General features: G+C 37.8%; 1 protein-coding gene across 11 annotated transcripts in view; it reads right to left on the reverse strand.

The window, feature by feature from the left end:
• Nucleotides 1-25,037, reverse strand: part of axin1 (axin 1) — a 54,127-nt gene that overhangs the window by 11,901 nt on the left and 17,189 nt on the right. For all 11 annotated transcript variants that reach the window (XM_048193051.1, XM_048193065.1, XM_048193056.1 and 8 more), the window contains 3 exons: nt 12,680-12,820; nt 8,067-8,163; nt 1,642-1,779 (listed from right to left, as the gene is read on the reverse strand). In XM_048193051.1, the coding sequence (XP_048049008.1) occupies nt 1,642-1,779; nt 8,067-8,163; nt 12,680-12,820 (376 nt within the window). The remainder of the gene's footprint in view (nt 1-1,641; nt 1,780-8,066; nt 8,164-12,679; nt 12,821-25,037) is intronic.

The raw sequence follows: 25,037 nt of genomic DNA on the forward strand, positions 1-25,037 counted from the left end.
CAGTAGGATCTGTGGCCATGCATTGGGTTTCAAAGGAACAGTAGCCTAATACAGTAAACCTGCTGCTGTCTGTCAAACAACAAAAGATAAAGAGAAATTCACTCACTGCTCTTGCTCTTTATTATGAATCAATGTATATTTAATTCATGTGAAATCAATGCAGTGTTTTAGATTTACATTTGATCATTCAATTTCTGTATTGTTTCTTACTTGAATGCTATTTCAAGTAAGAATTTGTCCTATTGTTCGTAGTTCTTATTTTTTAATAACCAAGGTAAATTAAAAATGACAAATACAACTAATCGTCCACTCCTAGTTTCAGATGTTTTTGTTTACCTGGATGATCTTGATGTTAAGATTTAGGTTGATATAACTATATATTATCGTTCAAAGATAATATAATTTTTTGGTATTTAAATATTGACAATTTTTTTTCATTTGTTTACATTGATGTTAAATTGACATTGACCAGAAGTGTTTTAGCATTACTTGAAAAAGTAATGTCACAAATTTGACACTTTCAGAAGTTGCAGTGATGATTTCTTTTCCAGCAAGAATGCGAAACATATTTTGGTTCTATAATTTTTAAATATAATTTAAATTGATTTTACAATATCGTATCGCATATTGAATATCACATTATTTAACAAGGTGTCGCATATTGCATTTTTCTTCAATATTGCACAGCCCTAGTTTACTTCAATCAAAAGTGCCTTTTCATTTGGTTGTCTTCTCATTTTCATAATGGAGAAAGTCAATAAAACCAAAGCCACAGCAATGCTTTGATTCTCTCTCCAGGTAGTGAAGTCCAAGGAGATAAGGAATTCTGAGGATTTGGCTCATGCATAATTTTATTTTTACTGAACAGCTGTGCAGGTCAGCACTTTGGATGATCTTTGACAGATCATGCCAAAAAAAGGAGACGAGGTGGGAGACACGAGACAAATTCAACCGCAATGCGCAAACCATCCAACTTTCAAAGCGCCGATTCAACCTCTAAAAACTGAAAATGGTGATTTTTAGAGTTTATTCAGACTGGTCAAGGCTGAGTTGCTGGCAAAAAACATGTCAGAGTCCATCCTGCTCAGTGGACCAAAGAGAGCTAGAGCTGTATATAGAAGACAGTCGCTCAGCTGATAGGTACAGAAAACTTAAAACAGGTTTGCTGAAAGCCAAGGCGCCGATGAGAATATCAATTAAGAGACAAATGACATTCCTCCTTCGGCTCTTAATAACTCAAAGTCACTGTTCTGTGACGGAAGTTCCTCTTACAGGAGGCCAAACTACATAAATAATCTGCCTTGAGACTTAACACCTGGCTTTGAGTCGGAAAAAAGATTCCCATTTGCGGTGTGCGCAAGCATTTCTTCACGCCCCGGCTGACTTCAAACAAAGTCATTACACTGAGGCAGACTAGCAAGTAGCTCAATCTCGGCAGGTGAATCACCTGACACCGAACAGAAAGACGAAAGAAATGAGCAGAGTCCCCTTGATAAGACAGGAAGTCTTTAGAACACATCCGACTGTGTCACTCGTGATGAGAAACGGTACAGAACTCAGGTGTTTGATCCATCTACTATAGCTCAAAATAATACAGTAGTGATGTGACGATTCCCTGGCATGTTTGGATGCTCTACTCACCAGTCGAACCCTCTTGAGCCGCTCCTCCAGTTTTTCTTGCGCCTCACGTTCCCTCAGCACCCCCTCCAGCCTGCTGATCAGCTCCGCCGCAAACTTCTCCGGCTCAACGTGAATATCCTTTGGCATCCGGTTTGTGCGCTGATGGGAAGAAGACAATGTGAGTCGGTACTCAAGGTCACCATTCACATTCAATATAATGCCTTTAAAAAAGAAACTACAGCTGCTGATTACACAGGTATGTGAAGAGAACAATATCACATGACAGTGTAAAATACAATATTGAAAGCAGAAGAACTAGACAGACAAAGACATATTTGGATATTGTGCTACTGAGAATTAATGCACTGATTCTGTCCACACACACACTAAAGTTTTAGTGTAAAAGCATCAGCTTAAAAGGACTTAAAGGATAGCAGGCTATAATACATCTTCGCTAATGCAATACAATATCGTTGATATTACTTTGGTCGAAAACAGGACCAACAAATGGTTGCAGGAATGTGATCAGCTAAAGACAAAAAGAAGATGGTTTGGAAGATGGGAATATGGTTAGCGTAAATTATAAGCGACTCAAACACAGAACTTGCAGAGTAGCATTTACTGTGAATCAAGGCTGAAAATGAGCAGTGCTGTGCTTTGGCTTTATTCTGAAACATACAGTGCGTGAGACTATTTATTTATATAATTACATCACAACAGGCGTGATTTGATGATCACACTTAGCCATATCACATTCTCACCTCCATGCATTGTCAAAATTCATAAAAAAAAAAAAATAAATAAACTTTTTTTTTTTTTTTTTTTAAATGTGGTTGTCACAGAGAAAGTAGTTAATATTAACCGTTTAGTGTGTAAAATCAAACTGGTGTGATTTAAATAAACTTCCATTTGGTGCCTCACTACTGAAAATCCTAACCTTTTTAAATCAAAGAATATGATTATTTTGTAACGTACTTGGATAACATCTACAGATCGCATCTTGTGACCAAACTAAATGTAAAAAAAACAACAACATTATTTATACTCTAACCTGATATTAAATGTACTACAACACCAAAAGAAAGGCCACAATTAAATTCGGTACTATAGGTAAAGGAAAGAAACTATTTTTTTTAATACACTACAGTTCAAATGTTTGGAGGTCGGTAAGATTTCTTAATGCTTTTGAAAATACTCTTCTGCTCACCAAGACTGCATTTATTTGATCAAAAATACAGTAAAAACAGTAATATTGTGAAATATTATTCCAGTGATGGTAAAGCTGAATTTTCAGCAGCCATTACTTCAGTCTTCAGTGTCACTTGGTCCTTATAAATCATTTTGAAAACAGATGTGCTGCTTAATATTTTTGTGCAAACCATGCTACATTTTTTCAGGATTCTTTGATGAATAGAAAGATCAAAATAACAGTATTTATTTAAAATGAATCTCAATTGAAACACTTCTTGCTTAAAGTATCAACATAAATAAATATAAATATAAATACAATGAAATTATTTTAACTCCAAACTTTTGAAGTTTAATTTACTTTTGAAGGTAATGTACATTCCTCACAGTCTATGCATGTCTTCGGATAATTTTGGGAACTTTCAAACTGAAAATAATGTAAAGTATTAAGTAAACTACACAAGTCCTCCTCTAGCACAATAATCCCATGTCCTACCAGAATTATGCCCTATTTGAAACCATGGCAGAGGAAAAAAAACAGGCCAGAGGAAGCAGTCAGAAAACATACAACCTAACATGAGAAAAGGTTAAACACTCCAAAAATCAATCCACCTTCACATCTTACACTTGCAACATGAACCCAAAACTTATAACAAAGAGCTGACTATCAGATAATCACTCTTCATCTGAGAAGATTATGTGGCACAGGGGACAGCTGCATTGTACCATTTTCTCTTCTAAAACCAATGAAACTCCAAACAACAGACATCCAGGAAATGTATTATTCCAGAAGTCTGGAAAGAGAAAGAGAGAGATGGGGGAGGACACATGAAGAAATATAGTTGCAGGCAGTGCCTGGACAAGGTCCAATAAAACCCTTACAGGAGCCGTTAAAATTTTGATTACAGGGCCAAATCTGATCTAAAGTCTGTTTCAGCTTTCTTTGTTCTGGCCTTCTGTTTGCTTAAGATTCATCAGTCTCCTCCACAGCCCACACGGTTACATGCCCAGTGGAACTGCAGAATCTGTCAAGTCTTGACAAGGCGTTTTGGTTACTAACACTGCCTCCCTGCCGCAGACCACGCTTACAGAATATGAGAGAGCCTTTTAAACTTAACAGAGACAGAACGGGAGAATGCAACCAAAGGGGAAAAAAGAAATCTAAGTGAGAGAATGTTAAAGGTTTAGAACCACAAACATAGTGTGAATGTAATGTGCAACACAAGAAGAGATGAAGCAATAAGAACTAAAGGTCAAAGGTTCAGCTAAAAAATAAAAATTCTATCATTTACTTAATGTTGTTCTAAATCAATATACTGCTCTTTAATCCACTGAACAAGAAAGCAGATGTTAGGCAAGTCTTTCAATCTGTTCTTTTTCATAACAGAAGAACAGGCAAAAATGTGTCATTTTTCACACTTAAATATCATTTGTGTGATTTGAATAAACACTACCATTGTTTGGGATATATATATATAAAGGATGTGCCCAATGCCTAAATCTGAATTCAGAAAGGCATGGAAAAAGAATAACTAGAGTTGTCAAAAGTACCGACTTCGGTACCAATCGGTACTGAAATTTTAAAAATGTGATGCTTTGAGTGCTGTTGAGTGGATTCATAAACACCTCTGATTGGCAACTGTGTTCACGGGTCATCGGATATATCTGTGATTGGCTACAATGATCAACGCACGGGAGGCATTTGAAAGCACGTCTTCCATAGTTTGAACTTTAAAGCGGGAGCGTTTGAAAGCAGGCATCCATCGCAGACCAGTCCGCTGACAGATGCCTGCATTCAAACGCTCCCGCTTCCAAAACGTGTGTATTTGTGTAAGTGCTCGGTGAAGAGCGTCATTGATAGGGTTGGGTATCGTTTGAATTTGAACAATTCCGATTCCGATTTCGATTCCTTGTTTCGATTCCGGTTCCTAACGATTCTCGATTCTGATTCTTTTAAGAGGCAGGGTCAAAAAAAGTTTAGGATATTTTAAATGAGCTAGCTAACCAACGGTCTTTCTGAAGGAAATAGTCTGACCTTCTCCATCAATTTTAATTCTTTGAACTTTTTACTTTTTATGAACTTTACTATGAATTTCTCACAGGGCTGTTTTCAACTACAATATAAATATCAAATCTATGAACTTGAATATAAATATTATAAATTATGAATATATTGAAAACACATTTACACATGAGTGTATGGCTGCATTTACACTGCAAGTCTTAATGCACAAATCCGATCTTTTGACCATATCCGATTTTTTGGCCAGTGTGTTTACACTCACTGTGTTTACATTAGGCTACTTCCTGCCCCAAAATGATCGTCACTGATAGTTTTAAATGCACATAGTAGATCCTCGGGTTTTGAATGGCCGTGCTATTAAAATTATTTATAGGCTATAATTCATGGAGTGGCCATGATTAGCCTGTCAGAATGGATAAGTTAACAGCTGTCATGGATGTATTGCAGCGCGAATTCTGACTGAACGGATATAGACCGGAAAATAAAGGTACTTTGTAACGTAGGTCGCATGTTCAGAGATCGGATATGCATCGGATTTAAAACCACATTTGGAAGTGGCTCAGATCGGATACGAAAAAAAATCGGATCTCGTTGTGGATTGCCAGGCTGGGGGTCGGAGCCAGAGGAAGAGGCAGCGGAGGACGGTCGGCGCAGCGCATCAAAGAGATTTAGCCTATTTATTTCTACTCCATGAACTCGGAGGTGCTTTATCATGTTCGACGTGCACCCTCCTATGCACGAAACAATCTTGCCGCAAATGTTGCATTTTGCCGAGATTTCGTTCTATTTAGAAAATTGAAGCCACACTTTGGACCGCCGACGCACGCTATCCATGTTCGGCTCGCTCGGTTATGCCAACACTTTTGGTGGACGCTTCTTCGTTGGTGTTAAGCGGTTTCTTCTTCCAGTCGGCGGACTGGGAATCGAAACTAGGAATCGAAATTTTACCTTTTGAACGATTCCGGGAAAATCGCAAAGCTAGTCCCGGTTCCAATCGATACTCGATACCCAAGCCTAGTCATTGATGACTATTTACAACATTTTTGAAGCATTGAAGCCAATCAAAGACATATCTGATGAGCCGTGAACACAATGACCAATCAGAGGTGTTTACGAATCCGCACAACAGTGCTCAAAGCGTCACATTTTTAAAATTCGAGTACCGATTACAGGTACTGAAGTTGACAACTCTATGAATAACACATTCTATAGAGCACCTAAAGGGACATGGTTAGGCTTTCATCAGTCGTTGGTTACATTACAGTACATCAGATTTCACTTATCACGTGAAGAAAGTAAATAGGTGGTCACACTGCACTTTTCGCTCCATTGACTTCCATTCAAACGCATGCAAATTCATCAGACCAGAAACGCAAGCTCACATGAAAAGTTTCACATTTCGCTGCATTCCAAAGTTCAAGTTTGGTGAACTCTGACCTGTGAATTCGCATCACGTGAAAACCAGTAGAAGATCGATACATCACGGCATGACCTCTTGGCTGAATTAAAATAATGATATTTTTGCAGTACAATCAAGTCGAGTAGATTGTATATTTTTACATAAATATAGTACTATTTGTTATATGTTGAATTCATGTTTAATAAACAGATGCAGCACAGAGTGCCGTGACATCACATCACGACCGTTGCAGTGTCTGAAATAATTTTGCATGCTTAAAGTCTAGTGTGACCGCAGCTTTAGGAGAGATGACTGACAGGACGGTGGCAGAGGATTTGGTGCACAACAGATCCTGAGCATCACTGACAAATATCTTATCTTGTAAAAAGTGTGGTCAGTACCACTGCTCTCTTTACACAGAGTACACGTGATCGCAAATCGGAAAGGGAAAGTAAAAAAAGCAGCATGCATTCAAAAGCGATTTCAATACCACGCATATTAATAGCAACTCACTGATGCCCGCAAATAATATGCAACATAATTACTCAACTATGTAATTGTGAGAAAGCGCAAAAGCTTTGAAATATGTTTTTTCCATCACTATGTCCCTTTAGGGGCTCTGTAGAATGAATCATTTACTTTAAGAACATAGTATTCACTTCGGGCACATCCCTAATATATATACACAACTGTTTGTTCTGGTTCTCGAGTCTGATTGGCTGAGAGCGAGTGTCAGAGGAGCAAACCCACTGTAATTTTACAAATACTACTGTTATTGTACATCCTGCTAAACATCATTTGTGTTCATTGAAATAAAGTCAAGTTTGAAACGACATGAGGGTGAACAAACTGTGACAAAACTTACATTATCAGGTGAACTCTCATTTTAAGAAAGTTTGTACATCTGCAACTTGTCATTCGATAATCAGATATTGGTGCGCATGCAGAAAAATCAGTAAAGAGTTTCCAGTAAGTCATGCACGAACGAGCTGAAGTGTCTTCGCTGCCTCCACAGCTTTCAGTCTCTATAGGATGAGTGAAAGGCCCTGGTGAGGGGAAGTGTATGTTTGCTCTGTTAAATTGGGCTCTATCTCAGAGGCTCCAATTATGCTGGAGCCAGTACAGTGGGAAAGCCGAGCCATCAGAGGGGGAGGCTTCACATCTGCTGGGGCAGAGCAGGCAGAGCTGACGAGAGCATCAGGAACGCTTTAGACAGCACACTCGCGCTCTCTCACTCTCCATCAGCTATTCGCCGGCACATGATCAAAGCTCCCCAGCCACCGCTGTGCATCTTAAGAATGCACATTCATTTTAGGGGCGATGGGAGAGACAAGGCAGGGGGAAGAAAAGAGAGAGTAAGAATGACAGGGAAAGACCAGAAGATGATGGACGGAGACAAGGCACAGAGAATAAAATAAAAAGAAGGAGTGGGGGTGAGAGAGAGACAGAGAGAGAGAGATGGAAGAAGTGGAGTGGAATAAAAAGGTAGAGAGCACACACACACAGTTTTGTTTTGCTATCAAAGTGAGGACTTTCCATAGGCATAATGGTTATTATACTGTACAAACTGTACATTCTATTCCCCTACACTACCCCTACTCCTAAACCTACCCATCACAGAAAACTTTCTGCATTTTTACATTTTAAACATTGTTTAGTATGTTTTTAAAGCTATTTAAAAAACATGAGGACTCATGAAATGTCCTCATATCTCATGTTTACGTCGTAATACCAGTGTAATACCAATGTCATTATACAAATTTGTGTCCTCATAAATCACACACACACTGCATTGTAAAGTCAACAGGGTGTTCTGGAAATCCAACGCATACTCACAGGAATATGAGGTAGTGGCACTCGCCCATTAACTTTGGCACTTTCGTGTATCTCACGTCGATGCGGTTTACGATACCTATAAGGTGGGACTCCATCTCTGTAGGGAAAAAACACAATGGTATTTTAATACACAATCTGTGTCAATATCCAAAAAAAAACATATTTGAAATCATTGTCTTCTACATAACATCTTGATGGTCCAATGGTGGATGACTGCGTAAAGAAATAATTTACCTCAAAAATACAAAAAACAAACACCAATTGTCATTTACTCACCTGTATGACTTTCTTTCATCCATAGAAAACTAAAGGACATGTTTAGCAGAATGGCAATTTTGCCTAAAACTATTACAAATCATTTTCGGTAATTGAAAGCTAAAATAAAATATAAATATTACATGAAAAATTTAAACTTATTTCAGTTAGCAGCCGAGGCAACATTTTCATTGAAGTGCTTAAATGACTAAAATAAAAATATATACGTAAAAAAGAAACACTTTACAATAAGGTCCCATTTGTTAACATCAGCTAATGCATTAACTAATACTAATTAACAATGAGCAATATGTGGGTCAGTATTTATTGATATTTGTTAAATGTTAGTTAAAAATAAAAACGATTAAAATTTAACTTACTTCATGGTAGCTCAGGCCTATTAAATAATATTAAGATACAACTTTGTAAATGCAACATTGACTAACAATAATAAATGCTTTCGAAGTATTTCTTGCTGTTAACTAATGTAAACAAACTGAATCTTATTGTAAAGTGTTACCACAAAAACTAATAAAAATTACAAAATCTAAAATTAAAATGAAAACTGATAATATAACATGGAAAGCTAATTATATACTATACAGAAAAATATTAAATACTTCAATAGCATATCAAACCTAAAATAACACTAAGCTGCTCTGAAAGTAAATGGGGACCACGGCTGTAAAGCCAAATATTCTGCAACCATTTCAGTCTGTTTAAAACTATCATATGGCTTTAGAAGATATACTTCTGAAGACTTATGGATGATGCTTCTAAGGCACTTTTTTTTGTCTTTTTGTAGGCGTGACAGTCCCTGGTCCCTATTCACTTCCATTATACGAAAGAGAGCAGCAGACATTCGGCTAAACATCTCAGATCCATATCACACAAAGTCATACAGGTTTGGAATGGCATGAGGGTGAGTAAACAATGGCAATTTTCATTTTTGAACCAACTATGGCTTTAACCGTAGTATCATTTGTCTAATCTCCATAAATGTCAGTTTGCAAAGCTAGCATTTAGTGAAAGCTTCATCATTGTGTATTTTGTGATGGTAGGTAAACCTGCGATGAAAAACGTGCTACGCATCAGTGGTTTTAGCGGAGCTTGCTAAATGCGAAATGTTACATCATTACCATGTGTGACTTATAAAGAAATGTCAGTTCTACAGGGAACAAAATGGTAATGTTGCTTCATAACGACTATGCGCACAAAAGACAGTCCTTGTGTGAGAACAGAACTCAGACTGCAATGTTAAAGTGATTGCAGGTGTTTACGTTTTTGTTGTGGGACTGAAAATGCGAAATTGTCCTCCCCCCTGTCTGGCAGAATCCCTGGGGCAGTGGCAGCAACTGCTTCAGAGCAGAGCATGTTTGGGGTCCTTCACTGACACACGCACAGGGAGCCTTTAATCCCCCAGGGTCCTGCTGTGGACCCCCCTGCATCGCTGCCTGGCAAACAGCTGATAATGGCCTCTAATCTAGCCCACTTCAGACACATGTTTTTGCCCTGATGTGCCTTTAATGTGTTTTTTTGTAGAACACGGATCACTCATGCCATCTCTGAACTCGGCACACTCCCTGTTGCTGCCTCGCTAGCTAAAACTCGTCGCCAGTCGAAACCCTCTCAAAATGAACATCCAGAACGAAAATGTTACTGCTAAACGACAGTCTGAAGATGCGGTCACATCTACCGTTGTTCGGCTAATTTTTCGAGGGTAAATTCGACGTGAGGACGAACGATTTTCCCACACAGATTTCGCAATGGGTTCAAGTTGATCACGTGGATTCGCTGACCTGGGGTGCATTTCCAGAAACGATGTAACTCACTACTTAACTACCATAGTACGATGCATCGTTGGAGACTGTTAAGTCGTGACGTAAGGAACGCCATTTATGAGCGCTATTTATTCATATTAAAACATCAAACATTTTAAAAACTTAAACATTTTAAATACTTACAGTCTACACAACAGTCTTCGTGCTCACAGCGTCACAGACATTAATATTTTAATGATTTATAAAAGATCAATCACTGTCTGGGCATCTGGAATTTTGGTATGGAGATAAAGGTTATGATTATAATTTTTTTGTAGTATTACACCACATCGTGTGTGTATATTAGCACCATTTGTTGTTTTTCTCGTGGTATGAGATGGAGCGTTTGGACCCGGAAGCGCTGCCGTGTGACGTTAGACTTAACAACCGAATAAATTCAGCATCTGATGACTGCTTTGCTATTTTTGTTCTCCTTTATGTTGCTTTATTTCCATTTGTTTTATTCAAATTGCGGGTTCCCTCTCACATCACGCCGGGGTTTCACGCCGTACTAGAGAAAGCTCACACATACGCGCACTTCTTAACACCACTTTAATTCTCTTGACAATCTAAAAGATGTAAAATGAAATTTGTATATACACTGCTGGGTAAAGAAAATGGGCCAAGCCCAAAATGGCTAAACAGTAAGTTACAGTCTTAACCCCAAATTACTAGTCAGAAAATTAGCACAACTTAAGCAAATGCACTACTTTAAAAGCCATTGCTGTCTCAGGAAAAACATCAAAGATAGAATTAAACTTTTGGCAGAATATGAGAAATATGTGTATGAAGTGATGCATCACAATGAAGCACAAGTTGAATGGTGATGCTCCAGAGCAGTGTCTTTGAAAATCTGCTGAGAAATATAATAATAAATGCATCTCCACCACAGTGAAGAATGGAGGAAGAGGTGTCAATGTGTGAGGAGCCTTCCTTTTTAGCTGCTGGTACTGGTGAGATACTTCACTGTGGAAACTCTTTTAATGTTTTGGAGTGCAGGAGAATATTGCAGAATGGCTTACATCTCACAAATTAAAAGTTGTTATCTAAAGAGGAATAATCAGATGTTATTTTTCATCAAGATAAAGGCTCCTGCTCAAACTGCAAAGACAACCAAGAAGTGGCCTAAGAAGTCCATCAGGCTCATGTTTTGGCCTGGTCAGAGTCCAGATTTGAACCCTGAAGTGAATATTTGGTTTCACATTAAACTCAAATGAACTGGGAGACATTTTTCAACTACTCATGAACTGTTTGAAGCCATTAACATTAACATGGCTTAAACTTTTAAAGAAAAGTTATGAGAAGGCTATTCAATGCCAAGTTACTTTATCTACAGTATTTGTGCAATTCCTGCAAATTTCATGACTTGTGATTTGTGATTAAAATTGTTAAGACAATTTACAAGACCACTTTTTTGCCCAGGAGTGTATAAATAGATTGAAAGATATAGAATACACAGCATGTTAGCTTGCTTATTTTACTAAGCACATGATCTGAATATATGCTGGTCGAGAGCTGTAGTTCCAACCACACAATTTTGCGATGCTGTTTTGCGAATGTTTGAATCATTGAACTATGTTGGTAACGACGAAACTTGCGACCATAGTTGGTTAATGATGCTTTTTGGTTTGAAAGTGACATCTGTGTGAGCTGTGCTTTGTACATCTCTACACTGTTGACAATGAATCTTTTTCAGCCACTACATTTCACTAATGTGACTGCTCCTTGACAGGGAATGAGAATTGGCTGCATTCATGAGTTTAAAAAAACCACTTCCACGTAAATGGAGGGAAAATCATTTCATATCACAATATTTTCTCCAGCCGACCATGCCCTCTCGTGTCAGCCATTTAATTGCATGAAGCCGAAAATATTTTGGTAGCCATGCAATGAGTAGACAAATTTGATTACACCTAAGGCCAAAGCGCTGTTTATTCTTTTATGAGCTCTTATTTTCAGGCCTTGTTTGTTTTCAATATTTCATTTCCTGTTCCCTTCTGTAACCTGCTTGTGTGGAGTACAACGTGAAGGCCATTTCCTTTGTTTTCAGGGAAAGTTAATTTGAAGGAAAACAAGTCAATGCCTTCAAATTACAGCCTGCAGCGCCTCATACCTCCCAATTTGAAGCTCTATAATTAGCATAAGTAATGACATTTAGAAGCTTTCATTGGTGTGGATAATGAGCAGATGGTCCTCCTCAGAGGAGAGCAGATTTGTTTCTGTTCCCAAAGCAGAGCTGGGGGAAAATGGCACTAATTCTGCGTGCACAAGACACTGCTCTGAGACCAGCCTCCACTAACAGCTGCCAATGACATGTAATATTGAGCTTTGCCTGCGCATCTTCCTTTCGATTGTCGAAATATCTGTGCTTTTGCAGAACCGGCTGCAAGTTTCTTGGAGGAAGAAAATCCTGCTAAATTGACTCGGGACGGTGTGGTGAAATTGAATCGCTCTAAGCTCTCGGATGGAATGTTCCACCAGCTTGCGGTGGCGAGAATGGATCTGTGTGTATTTTTGTGTCTATAGATGTGTACGTACACACTGCTGTCGGTCAGGGAGAGTGTGTCTGCATCACTGGACATGCTCTGCTGCTCGCTGTCGTTGGCACTGGTGGCGGGAGCCAGCGCGTAGCCGGTGTTCACGTAGTACGGATTGATGGGCTCCCTCCATGAAGAGTGTCTGTTGATGAGAAATGGGACAGTGGAGATTCCTGTTAGACACGTGATGAGGAAAACAATACTAGTCATTTCAGTGAAACAACGCATCACATTCATTCATTTCTGAGTATCAGACATAACAGCGTATGATGGATTCTCAGCTGATTGTAATTAGTGAATAATCACTTTCTATGGCTGGACTGCTGGTCTCTCAACTTGACCAGTAAGATCACATTTCAATAATGCAACAGACACCAGACTTCAGCATCACCTTCCAGGGGCAACAAATAACAGAGGTACTAATACTACCAACATCAACAAAACAAAAAAGGCAGGGAAAGTAATCATAAATGCAACATGCGATATTTAGACATTAAATAAAATGAATAATTAAAATGACAATGATGAATAAGTTCCTGTCAATCATGAACAATGAATAATACTGTAAATAAATACAGAAATCAATCTCGCATAAAGATATTAAGCCAATGAGTTATTTTGAATTATCAATTTAATTATTTCCTCATAAGCTCATGAACACCAATATCAATATTTTGTGAAGGCTTACTTGTTCTTTTTAGGCCCATTGAAACAAATGATTTTAAAATTAATATTGTTTTGCGCTTATTTTTATAGTATATAGTATTTGCTCTCTATGAGCAGAGAGCTTACGAACAACATGTAATGGCGGAGCGCCTAGAAATTACAAACATACAAACACAAACAAGCATTGGTATCGGACTATACAAAAATGTATCAGCTGTAAAAACCTGTTTGGATCATCCTTATATCATGCAATTACAATTACATTCAAAAATGTCTTCATAAAGACAGCACCGTGCCCTACCAGATCTGGCCTTATTCAAGGACTTGCCTTCTATTAATGATATCTAATAAACAACTAATCAAGAGTTTCATCATCTAATTAACCTTAAACATTTCCAAAATTAGGTTTCAGCTGGGTGGAGGCAACATGCAGACAATGAAATTGTCAGAAAACCAAATTATCTTGCAATTAGTTAAAGCCGACAAAGAACAACAACATGCCACACAGTTGAGGACACCATCTTGTCATGCGAAAACTGCAGCATGAATAAGTGCAACACTGCTTAGGTGCTCTTAAAATATAACCTGGTTAACGCCCTGTTGTTCTAGCTACAAGGTTCATGCACATTTTCCATTTCAAAATTCCATTCTTTTCCAGACTCAAATTTTTCAAACCTCTCTGTAGATTTTTTTCAGCATTAAATTTGGTATATAGCACAGTCATCTGTTAATATATTTGAGTTTTGTTTTATCATTTGTTTTCTCAAAAGTGATAACACGCGATACCATCAGAATAAACCTAAAACGCTTTTAGAACCTGCATATATTCACCTCTGACACATTGGTGTGACACTGTAAATGTTTGATGTGGCACAAACAACAAAGTACAGTCTGAATTAAATGATTGTTGCTGGTTTGAGTGGCAATTGAGTAAACATTCTTTTAGTGAAGTTCAAAAGAGACCCGCTTATGGTGAAGAGAAACACTTCTGAATAATGAAAATGTGCGCCTTGAATTCATTCAGTTGTGTTCAAGAATCACTGTATGATCTTGAATCTTTTACCAAGAAAACACGTATTTTTAGAAATTCTTAATTTCATATATTTTAGGAAACTGAAAAGGGGCAATAGTTTGGAACATTTCTTTTCTATACTGATATTTTCCACAAAAACAATTTAAAAAACAAAAACTGTATTTTATCACAGAATTACATTTTTTAAAAATCATAATCAGTTACTGAACAGAATTCCCAAATAGGGGTGGGCAATATACACCGGTAGAAACTAGTGTTGTCAAAAGTACCGACTTCGGTACCTAGTCGGTACTGAAATTTAAAAAATGTGACGCTTTGAGCGCTGTTGAGTGGATTTGTAAACATCTCTGATTGGCCGTGGTTTTTACGGCTCATCGGATATGTCTGTGATAGGCTTCAATGATCAACGCTGTAAAAACGTTGTAAATAGTCATCAATTAATCTCTTCACTAAGCGCTTACACAGATACACATGGGAGCGTTTGAAAGCAGGCGTCTATCGCGGATCGGTCCACTGTTAGACACCTGCTTTCAATCGCTCACGCTCCCACTTTCAAAACGCTTTCAAATTCAAACACTTCCGTGTGCTTTCAAATGCCCCAACGCATTGATCATTGTAGCCAATCACAGGCATGTCTGATGAGCGCATCAACACAATGGCCAATCAGAGATGTTTACGAATCCGCTCAATAGCGCTCAAAGCGTCACATTTTTTAAATTTCAGTACCGATAGGTACCGAAGTCGGTACTTTTGACAACACTAGTAGAAACTGGTAAAAATTTGACAACCGGTAAAGATTTTGGACTATCGTCTCAATCGCGGTTACGCTCACGTGAGGTTGCTGTCACGAAAGCTTATCACTTGCATGCGTTTTTAAGCATTGCAGTTTAACAACAAGTGATTTTAAACCGTTAAAGCGCAATTAGCAGCGAAAGAGAACTAATTTCAGCACATGTGTGCGCTCTGAGAGACGGTTTCTCAGCGCTGTCTGAGGACTGAACTGAGTGCTAACTGGGCTTGAACAGTTAAATACACATACCCAGTAGGCCTGCACGATAAATCGTTATAAAATCGCGATCTCGATTCACCCTGTTCACGATTTAATTTTTAAATGACTTCGATTTAAAAAAAAAATTAAAAAAAATCAGCCTTTATTTTGAAAGGACCGCTCTCACAGGGCTTCACCCTCAGCCAACGACAAAGCGCCTTTTAGTCTCGTGTTTCACTCTTCGAGCGAGCGCGGTAGTTCGGAAATAAACAAAATGGATATTGATGAAAACCCAGGTCCTTGTGACGAGAATCAGCCAACCACTCAGTCTCAACTTGTTCCGAAAAAAGGCTCACATTCGGTGGTGTGGAAGTATTTTGGATTCAAGCAAGAAGACGAGGGTCAATCTGGTGTGATTTGCAAGGTATGCTTTGCTTTGTTTTGTCATGGTTCATGTGTGCAATAAACATTACATTTCATGAGAAAAAAAATCGTTGTAGAGAATCGTGATATCAATTCTAAGCTAAAAAATCGTGATTCATATTTTTCCCAGAATCGTGCAGGCCTAATACCCATGTGTCAAAGTGACCATGTATTTGCAAGTAAACAGAGCCATATGTCTTAAAGGCAGGGTAGGCAAAAAAATGTATAAAAAACTTTTTTTCAAAATTTGTTTAAACTTTATTTATATATCAATACATAATTAAAATGTAAGTACTCTGAAAAAGAAAGTATAAAAATCGAGTGTCTGTAGACCTCTCACGACTGTTTTAAAGACAGCTCATTATTTCCATTCACTCCACCCCCTCCCTTCTGGGCTCCTTCCAAAGCCACGCCCCCAAAACGCATGAACGTGTGACTCCGACCACTGAGCTGGAAGACGCATTATTTACCTGAGACGAGCGGAGAGGAAGGAGCACAGTGCATGTAGTGACATCATGTCAGAATCACATGTAATAAAAATAACTTTAAAATTATGAAGATAAACAAACAAGATGTATTTTAGTACTCACTATCAAGCTAGCATATTGATATTGGTATAAGTTTAAAATATATATTTTTTGATTCGCTAACGAGCTAGTTATCTATAAGGCAAAGCTAAAAACAGGTTGCATGATACACGTTTTTCCATTACCATCATTTACACTGTGATGAAGATGAATTTCGTGTAAGATTCATAACATATACGTTGTTCTACAGATCAACAGAGTAACATACACTCAAATATCAACTCACAACTGCATTGCAGACACAAAATAATAACACACACATACAACAAAGTGTGTACGACACACACAGATACAAGATAAAGACATCAGTAAACATAGGTAGAGAATATAAAAACAAAACAAAGGCGAAAAAAACGTGCAGGTAAACTTGCAGGTGAACATGGTAAAAGACTTAGACAGAGGGTAAAATTATGCACAATTCAACACTATAGCTATCATTATTTATCGTCTCTACTACGGCTCGCTAAGTAATGTTATGTTAGCTATATTACGCAGCTACGTGTGCTAATGACACATGCTTCATGAAAAAATAAACAAAAAAATATGTATGATCAAAATACAAAAAGAAAGATTTACCTGTCCAGCAGAAATAAAGCCATCAAGGAGTCACTTTTCAGCCCCTTGAGTTCCCTCAGTTCTCGCCATCGCTGGAAAGCCACGCCGATATTAACTCGCGTTTTATTTCTTTGTTTATCCAAAGACTTTTTGTTCATTGCCTTTTCTTGTACTGTTACTGTCTTCCTTTTTTTGCCTGGTTTGCCTTCACTAACTGCATAGGCCGATACTGTGAATTTAGCTTGCTGTTTCTCTGCCATTGTTTTGGTATTCCTAGGATCCGTGCCTCTTGGATTCCCCAAATCAAACGTGCGCGCGCAAGTGGGCAGGTCATGTGTGGCAAAAGGGTGGTTGCCATGGTTGCGAGAGAGTGACAGCCGCCTAAGCCAATCCTATGTTTCGTCCCGGATGGAAATAATGAGCTGTGTTTAATACAGATTAAACGGTCTAGAGTCACTCGATTTTTATACTCTTTTTATCAGAGTTCTTACATTTTAATTATGCATGTATATATATAGAAAGTTTAAACAAATTTGGAACAAAATTTCTTACCTACCCTGCCTTTAAGTGAAGGTACAGTTAGTGAAAGAAAGACAAGGCTTGAGTATAATGGATCAGTGCAGTCAGTCTTAGGGGCCATTCACATATTGCGTCTTTTGCGCGCTCAAATACGTTATTTCCACTAGTGTTGTCAAAAGTACCGGTACTTCGGTACCAAGTCGGTACTGAAATTTTGAAAATGTGACGATACCAGCATTTCTGTAGAACCGGTAGTACCGAGAATCCGGGTATATTCGGTACCCACTGATAGGGCTGTGCCAGTATTTACTTGAATATGACACGAGTGAAGCACAAAGCTTTGTTTACAGAAGAAATAATAGGTTAGCAATTAAATGTGACATCGCAGCCATGGAAACATTTTGGTTAATGCCGAATAAGAGAGGTGCGTGAGTCCATACATTTAAGCTTCGTATTCTGTTTTCCGAATCGCGATCTGGTCACCTGATTAGCAGAGAATTTAACAATATTCCATTAGTTATTCAACTGAACATGGAATCTGTTTCTTTTCCCAAATCTTCACTCACGCAGGGGATTATAACATTTCTTTCGTTCGCATTCGGCTATTCGCATTATTTACTGTGGTAAAGTAGAAAAAACACCGTAGGACAGAAACCTTTTTGCTTGCACGTCAGTTACTAATTAACAGAGTGTGTGCTTGTTATTAGACTTTATAAGGCGCGTCAAGTTTATTTGTATAGCGCGTTTCACACACCAGTGATTTTTACTTTCGTTTTCTCTGGCAGCGCTAAATCAAACATAGCCTGAATGTCTTGCCCCTGCGGAGGATAAAACACTCTCTTCAGACCTTTTACAACAAGTGTCAGTTGTTTGTAACATCAATAGATAACGAAGATATTATTAAAGAGAAATGGTCTCTTTCCTGCTCGTGTCCCACATCCCTCTCAAAGCGCAAAGCGGCTATATCAAAGTAATGACGGGACTTTGGCTATATATGACGCGTCTTTGTGTGGAAATAAAAAACGAATGCTTTTTGAAATAATATTTAACTTTCTTATTATTTAGGTTACCATTATTTACCTATATTTATTTAATAGTTTTACAGGCTGTAGTGTGTTGTTTCTCTGACGGAATAGCTAAAATAAACACGCACGTCTGTTACCCCTGTTGAAAAAACGAGCATATGCTGGTAAAGTAGGTTTTGAAGCTGGTATGCTGGTTTGAGCTGGTTTATGCTGGTCCAGGACCAGCTTAGGACTAGTATGGACCAGCAGGACCAGTTTAGGACCAGCATACAGCTTCAAAACCTACCTTACCAGCATATGCTGTTTTTTTCAACAGTACACAATGGATGTTTGAGCAATTATTTATTTATTTATTTTTTTTTATATTTCAAAATTTATTTCATTGAGGTAGCCTATATATACATACACAAACACACACACACTCAAAATCATATTTAATGTTTTTAAAATAGGCTATATAAAATAGTAAAATAGTTCCAATAGATTTTACTGTGGTACCGAAATTGGTACCGAGAACCGTAAAATTTTCATGGTATCGGTACCAACTACTGTAATTTTGGTACCGTGACAACACTAATTTCCACTGTAGCCGTATGGCAGCCGCGCTCATAATGGAAGCTATGCGACAAGTCATTTCACTTGGCAGCCATCTTTGAAACGCCTCTCAGGCATGCAAGTGCAACTCCTATCTCTTTGAATGGGGAAAACATCAAATTCTCCAAAGCTGTTTGCCAAGATTTTGATTAAATTTCATATTTGAACCCACCAATTAAATCTGACAACAACTGTCTCATAAACATTGATTCTAAACGCTCGAATCATGACAAACGGTATTTTTCAGGCTGGATCAAGCTAATGCGCATGCGCAGACCTAAATGCGCGTCTGACTGTTTCTATAGAAACCGGTGCTTCTAACAGCCGCTGCAGTGACGCAATGACTTTACCAGTCAGCAATTGGCTCTTATTTAGAAGGCGGGACTTATTCCGCCATATTGCGTGTTGCACTTTCTGATTGACACATCTTGTGTTATACTAGTCTTTGTATAAAATTACTCATATCGTGATATCAGATCTTGGTCATATCACCCACCCCTATTCCTAAATTATTGTTTTTGATTTGCCACAATTTGTAACAAACTCTGGTCAGCTTTGTAGAAGCAGTACACGACTCTTCATTGAGCTACATTTTACAATTCACATTCATGCATTTTGCCACCACCACACTGTCCAACTGATAAGAGCTGCCATTTCTGTTGCATATGAAAAACATCAAACGAAACAAAAGCATTATGAAACTGCGCTTCTTGTTTGAGCTGCGCAGCGTGGAGAGTTTATCAGCTCAGACCAATATTAGACAGCACAGCACAAGCTCAGAACAGGTTTACTCGCAGTCCGATCTCGATCAAGCAACACCATTATTACACAGCACTGGGAGATGTAGTGTAATATATCAAATCAATTTGTTTGCCATTTTGTAGTACTGAAGTATGAAAAGTCAAAAGTCTCATGAAAAACAAAACCTTCAAATTGTGACTGAATTGCACCGAAAGTAAGTAAAAAGCGCTCCTTTTATAATCACTAAAGCTGTCAGTCAGCTCAGTATGAAACTATACAACAACAGCACATTTAATAAGAGTAGAATATTAAAAAATTTCCATTTAGGGCCTAAAAATTAGTTTTTTGCATGTTGCTGTTATTAATAAATTCATTTTATCTCAATGCCCCTTTAAGGAAAGTCATTTCACTCAGCAGCCATCTTTAAAAAAGGTCTCTCAGGCAGCTATTTCAGTCATGCAGGTACAGCTAATGTTACATAGGACTAGGGCTGCACGATATATCGCATGAGATTGTCACGCGCATTTCGTCAGTAAAGCCGGTTCCCTGATTACCGCTAAATCGGCATCACCTGCTTTCAAATGGAGCGGCATTTAATAGAACGCAATATCGCGTTCATTATCGAAGGCGATTCATCTGCGATATGAACGCGATATTGCGTGGCTTTTCAGTGATCTACGGCTCTGTCTATTAAATGCCGCAACATTTGAAAGCAGGTGATGGTGATTTAGTGGTAATCAGGGAACCGGCTTTACTGACGAAATGCGCGTGACAATCTCATGCGATATATCGTGCAGCCCTACATAGGACCTAACTATTTCAGCATTGTGGAAAACGTGGACAGAATTGTGGAATCCAGCCATGAAAATTTAATATACTGTGTAACACGGAATCACAAAATTTAGATAAATAAACCAAAATTAGGGCTGTACACTTGAATGGCAGTATGGACTAGCATCTGGGAATATTAAACCGCAATAGAAAAGACTGCTATTTAAACAAGAAGTCTGCCTGTTCTGCGTGTCTCTTTGTGAATGAGCAGTGAAGTTTCGTCAACTAGCTACATAATCAAGCACATGTAAAGCTTGAGGTGTTTTCAGCATCTGCCATCTCACTATATGAGGATGATCATACTCATGATCTTCACTTCTAGAGTTACTTGGAAATATCATCATATCATATATATGCATAGAAACTCAGAGGTCTTCACTACAACCCACCAAAATAAAAATATGGTTTAACTCGAAGAATTTACTACGGTACAGTAGAATATACTACTTTAAGTAATAAAAACAATAATGATAATACAATTCTAATACAACACTTTGTAATAAATTACATAAAAAGGTTTTATTAATTCAATTGATTAAGCATGGTTTTTGATTATTAAAATGATTGAGTATCAAAACTAATTAATTACATTAGAATATTGGAACATTTTGGAAAATAAAATAAAATAGATTTCTTTGGAAAATAACTATTACACAGGTCCCTATTTCTATAAGTTAATATTATTTTAAATTAATATAATTTTATGGGTATTTTTATTACTGACTGTGGTAACATTTTACAATAAGGTTCATTAGTTAAACATTAGTTAATGTATTAACTAACATGAACTAACCATGAGCAATACATTTGCTACTGTATTTACTCATCTTTGTTAACGTTAGTTAATGAAAATACAGCTGTTCATTGTTTGTTCATGTTAGTTCACAGTGCATTAACTAATGTTAACAAGATTTTAATAATGTATTAGTAAATGTTGAAATTAACATTAACAAAGATTAATAAATGCTGTATACGTGCAGTTCATTATTAGTTCATGGTAACTAGTGTTACCCTGACGGTTTACTCAACTGAGAAAAACCTTAAGACTATATGCCATTGTTTTCATTTAATTTATTTATATCAATATTAATATTTAATTTCAAAATAAATGGGTGTGTTCAAAAACACATTACTTTTTGCTATGGTACTGAGAATGTCAAAGAAATTCTACTTCCCTTACATAATTTTAATATTAATGACAGCCTTCTCCGCTTCCCTCAGACTGAATTTACCCAGCTAACATACATCATGCCAACTGAGGCATGCAACAGAATCCAGGATGGCCAATATGTGTATGACACAGAGATGACGAAAATAAGAGCAATGTAAAAAAGGTAGTCAACCTTGCAATATGGATTCCTTCTTGGAAGAACAGGTATGACAGAAATCAAAATGCTTCACTAATTATCCATTACCACATGCATGTAATTTTGAAGCAACCACAAAAGGATCAGGAAGTGTTTTGAATTCTACCAGACAGTATTATTTCAGAATATGGTATTCTCACTGTGTTTATAAGAGCGATACAAGGCTTGTTTATTGTGTGACACTAGGGAACAGCTAGGCACTGCTTGAACCTCACAAAACGAGACAGAAACATCTCTTTATGACCAGCCTAAGCAGAGGGACAGAAAGAAACAGACAGAGGCAGATATAACGGGAAAAATAGAGTATACGAGAGGGGAGGGGGAGAAGAGAGAGAGAGAGAGATAGAGAGACCCAGGCTCTCTGCAGTCTCCAGTGATTATCCCTCGCTCTCAACCCATCCACGGTCTTCTAATGATTCAAGCAGCAGCAATGTCAATATTCACCATATAAGAGATACCCAGAAGCCTTCAGAGACGATCCCGAGCCTTCAGCAGCTCTCTCCACATGCCCAGCATTCCCCATTCCATTTGATTCTCAACAAAACAAAGGCTCTAAAACAGGCAGGGGGCATTTGGAATCTCTGTATCATTACTGCGATTCAAAACGAATCGATCTGCTTCTCTTCCCCTCAATAACATACACATGCCAACATCCAACTGAGCTAACACATTAATTACTGTGACATCTCCTATAAAAAGAAGAAAAAAAAGAAAAAGCAAGCTCGCTCTAGAGTAAAAAATAAAAAAGCACAGGCACATTAGGATTTAACTGGCTCCCCTTGCAGCCCATTACCACTTAAAAATCCTTGCATCCAAAGCAACTCCACTGGGACAAAAGCACAATGCGCATTTGAAAGGAGACATTACCTAGGTACAGGTTACATTGCTGTGCCCAAGATTTGTGCACCTCCCCACATTCAGAATAATTATGAGCTCTTTGTCATCCCATTTTACATGTGATCACACAGACTCCAGACTCCTACAGATTAAACCCTCAAAGGCAGCTTTGCGCTCAAGAACACAGGTAAAAGAGAGAGGCTGAGATTCAGATTACACTTTACCTCTTAGAGAGCAGCCATGTATCACACAAAATCAAAGAAAAATCACTGACTGGCTAGTGAAGAACTGTCTTCTTTGAGACAGGCACTATCCTGGACATATAAAAATTCCAATTTCTCTCTTGACAATAAAAACAAACAAACAAGAAAAACAACACATGGAGACATCTTGACATTCCATATTGACATTAGATGTAGACAGAGTGAAATCAGATGCAACGAAACAGTTAACACAACAATTAACAAGAACTAACACCTTGCTTATGATGACAATATTAATCCTAATTATAAAGATAATTACAATTGGAATTATTATTAGGGAATCACTGATACTACTATCCTGGCCAATATACTACACCGTAGGGCTGGTCTGAATACCATTTTTTTGAGCTTCAAAGCTCTGTAGTAATCAGCACAGAATATTCGAATCTTCGATGGAAGGGGGCTGAAGATATTCTTCTCTCTAATAAAGGCATGTATAACGAGTAGAAATATGGAGAGCTGCCCGGTTGAACGACTTGAGCACCGCATATATGCGGCATATTTCTATTTTTCTTTTGCTCATTTAAAGTTATTTTCTTTATTAAATAATGCTGTGGATGGCATAACATTTACGACGGACAGTTACACGAGTTTCATGGGGAATAAAGCGCCAGTTGTGAAATGTCAAATCGCCTCCGTGGAGTCTGTCTGGTATCAATAACTCAAGCTAAGTGAGCTAACGTATCCATATTTGCTCCGTACACAATGCATTACAGCAGGAATCTCTATGTGTCTGTTTGCATTTTGATTATGTTGAGAACACGTTCAGAATTAATAACTTTTTAATAAACTACAGAACAGCACGAGTAGGAAGCAGTGCGCCTCACGCGGGCAGGGCTTATGCTGCGAGAACGGACACTGCACTATTGATACAAAACACAGGCATGTTAAGAGCAATACTTTTAAAAAGGTAGCCTAACATTTTTCTGACAAACAAATCGCTCCCAAATCAGAAATGAGCAGCACAGTAATTACTGACACAGTAAAGGGTAGGCTATTTAAATAAAAGAAAAATAAATGAATGGTAATAAATAAAGAACATGCCATACAAGTAAAATCTCACGTTTGAGTTTTAAAAAACTCCTATATTTCGCAGTAGATTCATTTAGATTGATAATAACGGGGGGAAAAAAAGCTAATACATTTTGTTGCAGGGAACACGCAGTAGGCCAAGTAGCAAATATACGTATTAAGTATAACAAGGTTGGGTTCCTTAAATTGTCCATCATATTAAAAATGGCAAGAAAAAAAAAAAAAAAAAAAAAAAAAAAAAAAAAAAAAGGGTATTGTATTTCGCCAGATTTTATAGTGTGAACATATTCAAGCACGAATGAGAACCGTTTCGCGAGGGGGATCCCAGGTCGGCAAAAAAAATTAAAAATTAAAAAAAAATATTCGAATCCCAAATTTAAAAATACCAAGCTACCAAACGAATATTCAAATAATCGAATATTCTGGTCCAGCCCTACTACACTGTAAACCCTAAAGTTGTCATTATTAAAGAAATCAAGTTATCATAACTTAACATTACTTAAAGGATAAGTTCACTTTCAAATAAAATTTTCCTGATAATTTACTCACCCCCATGTCATCCAAGATGTTCATGTCTTCGTGTTCATGTTCACGTTTTTGATGAAAACTTTGCAGGATTATTCTCCTTATAGTGGACTTCAATGGCCTCCAGACGGTTGAAGGTCAAAATTATAGTTTCAGTGCAGCTTCAAGGGCTTTAAACGATACCAGACGAGGAACAAACGACCGCCTTCCAAGTGCTTCCATCAAAACCGCATTTTCGTATTCTTCAAAAAGCTTACGCTGTATGTCCTACACCTTCCCTATTCTACTTACGGAACGGACACAGCGCCAGTTCCATTTTTTCTGTAAGTAGAATAGGGAAGGCATAGGACATACGGCGTAAGCTTTTTGAAGA

The sequence above is a fragment of the Megalobrama amblycephala genome, linkage group LG1 (assembly GCF_018812025.1).
Source record: "Megalobrama amblycephala isolate DHTTF-2021 linkage group LG1, ASM1881202v1, whole genome shotgun sequence".
NCBI classification, from domain to species: domain Eukaryota; kingdom Metazoa; phylum Chordata; class Actinopteri; order Cypriniformes; family Xenocyprididae; genus Megalobrama; species Megalobrama amblycephala.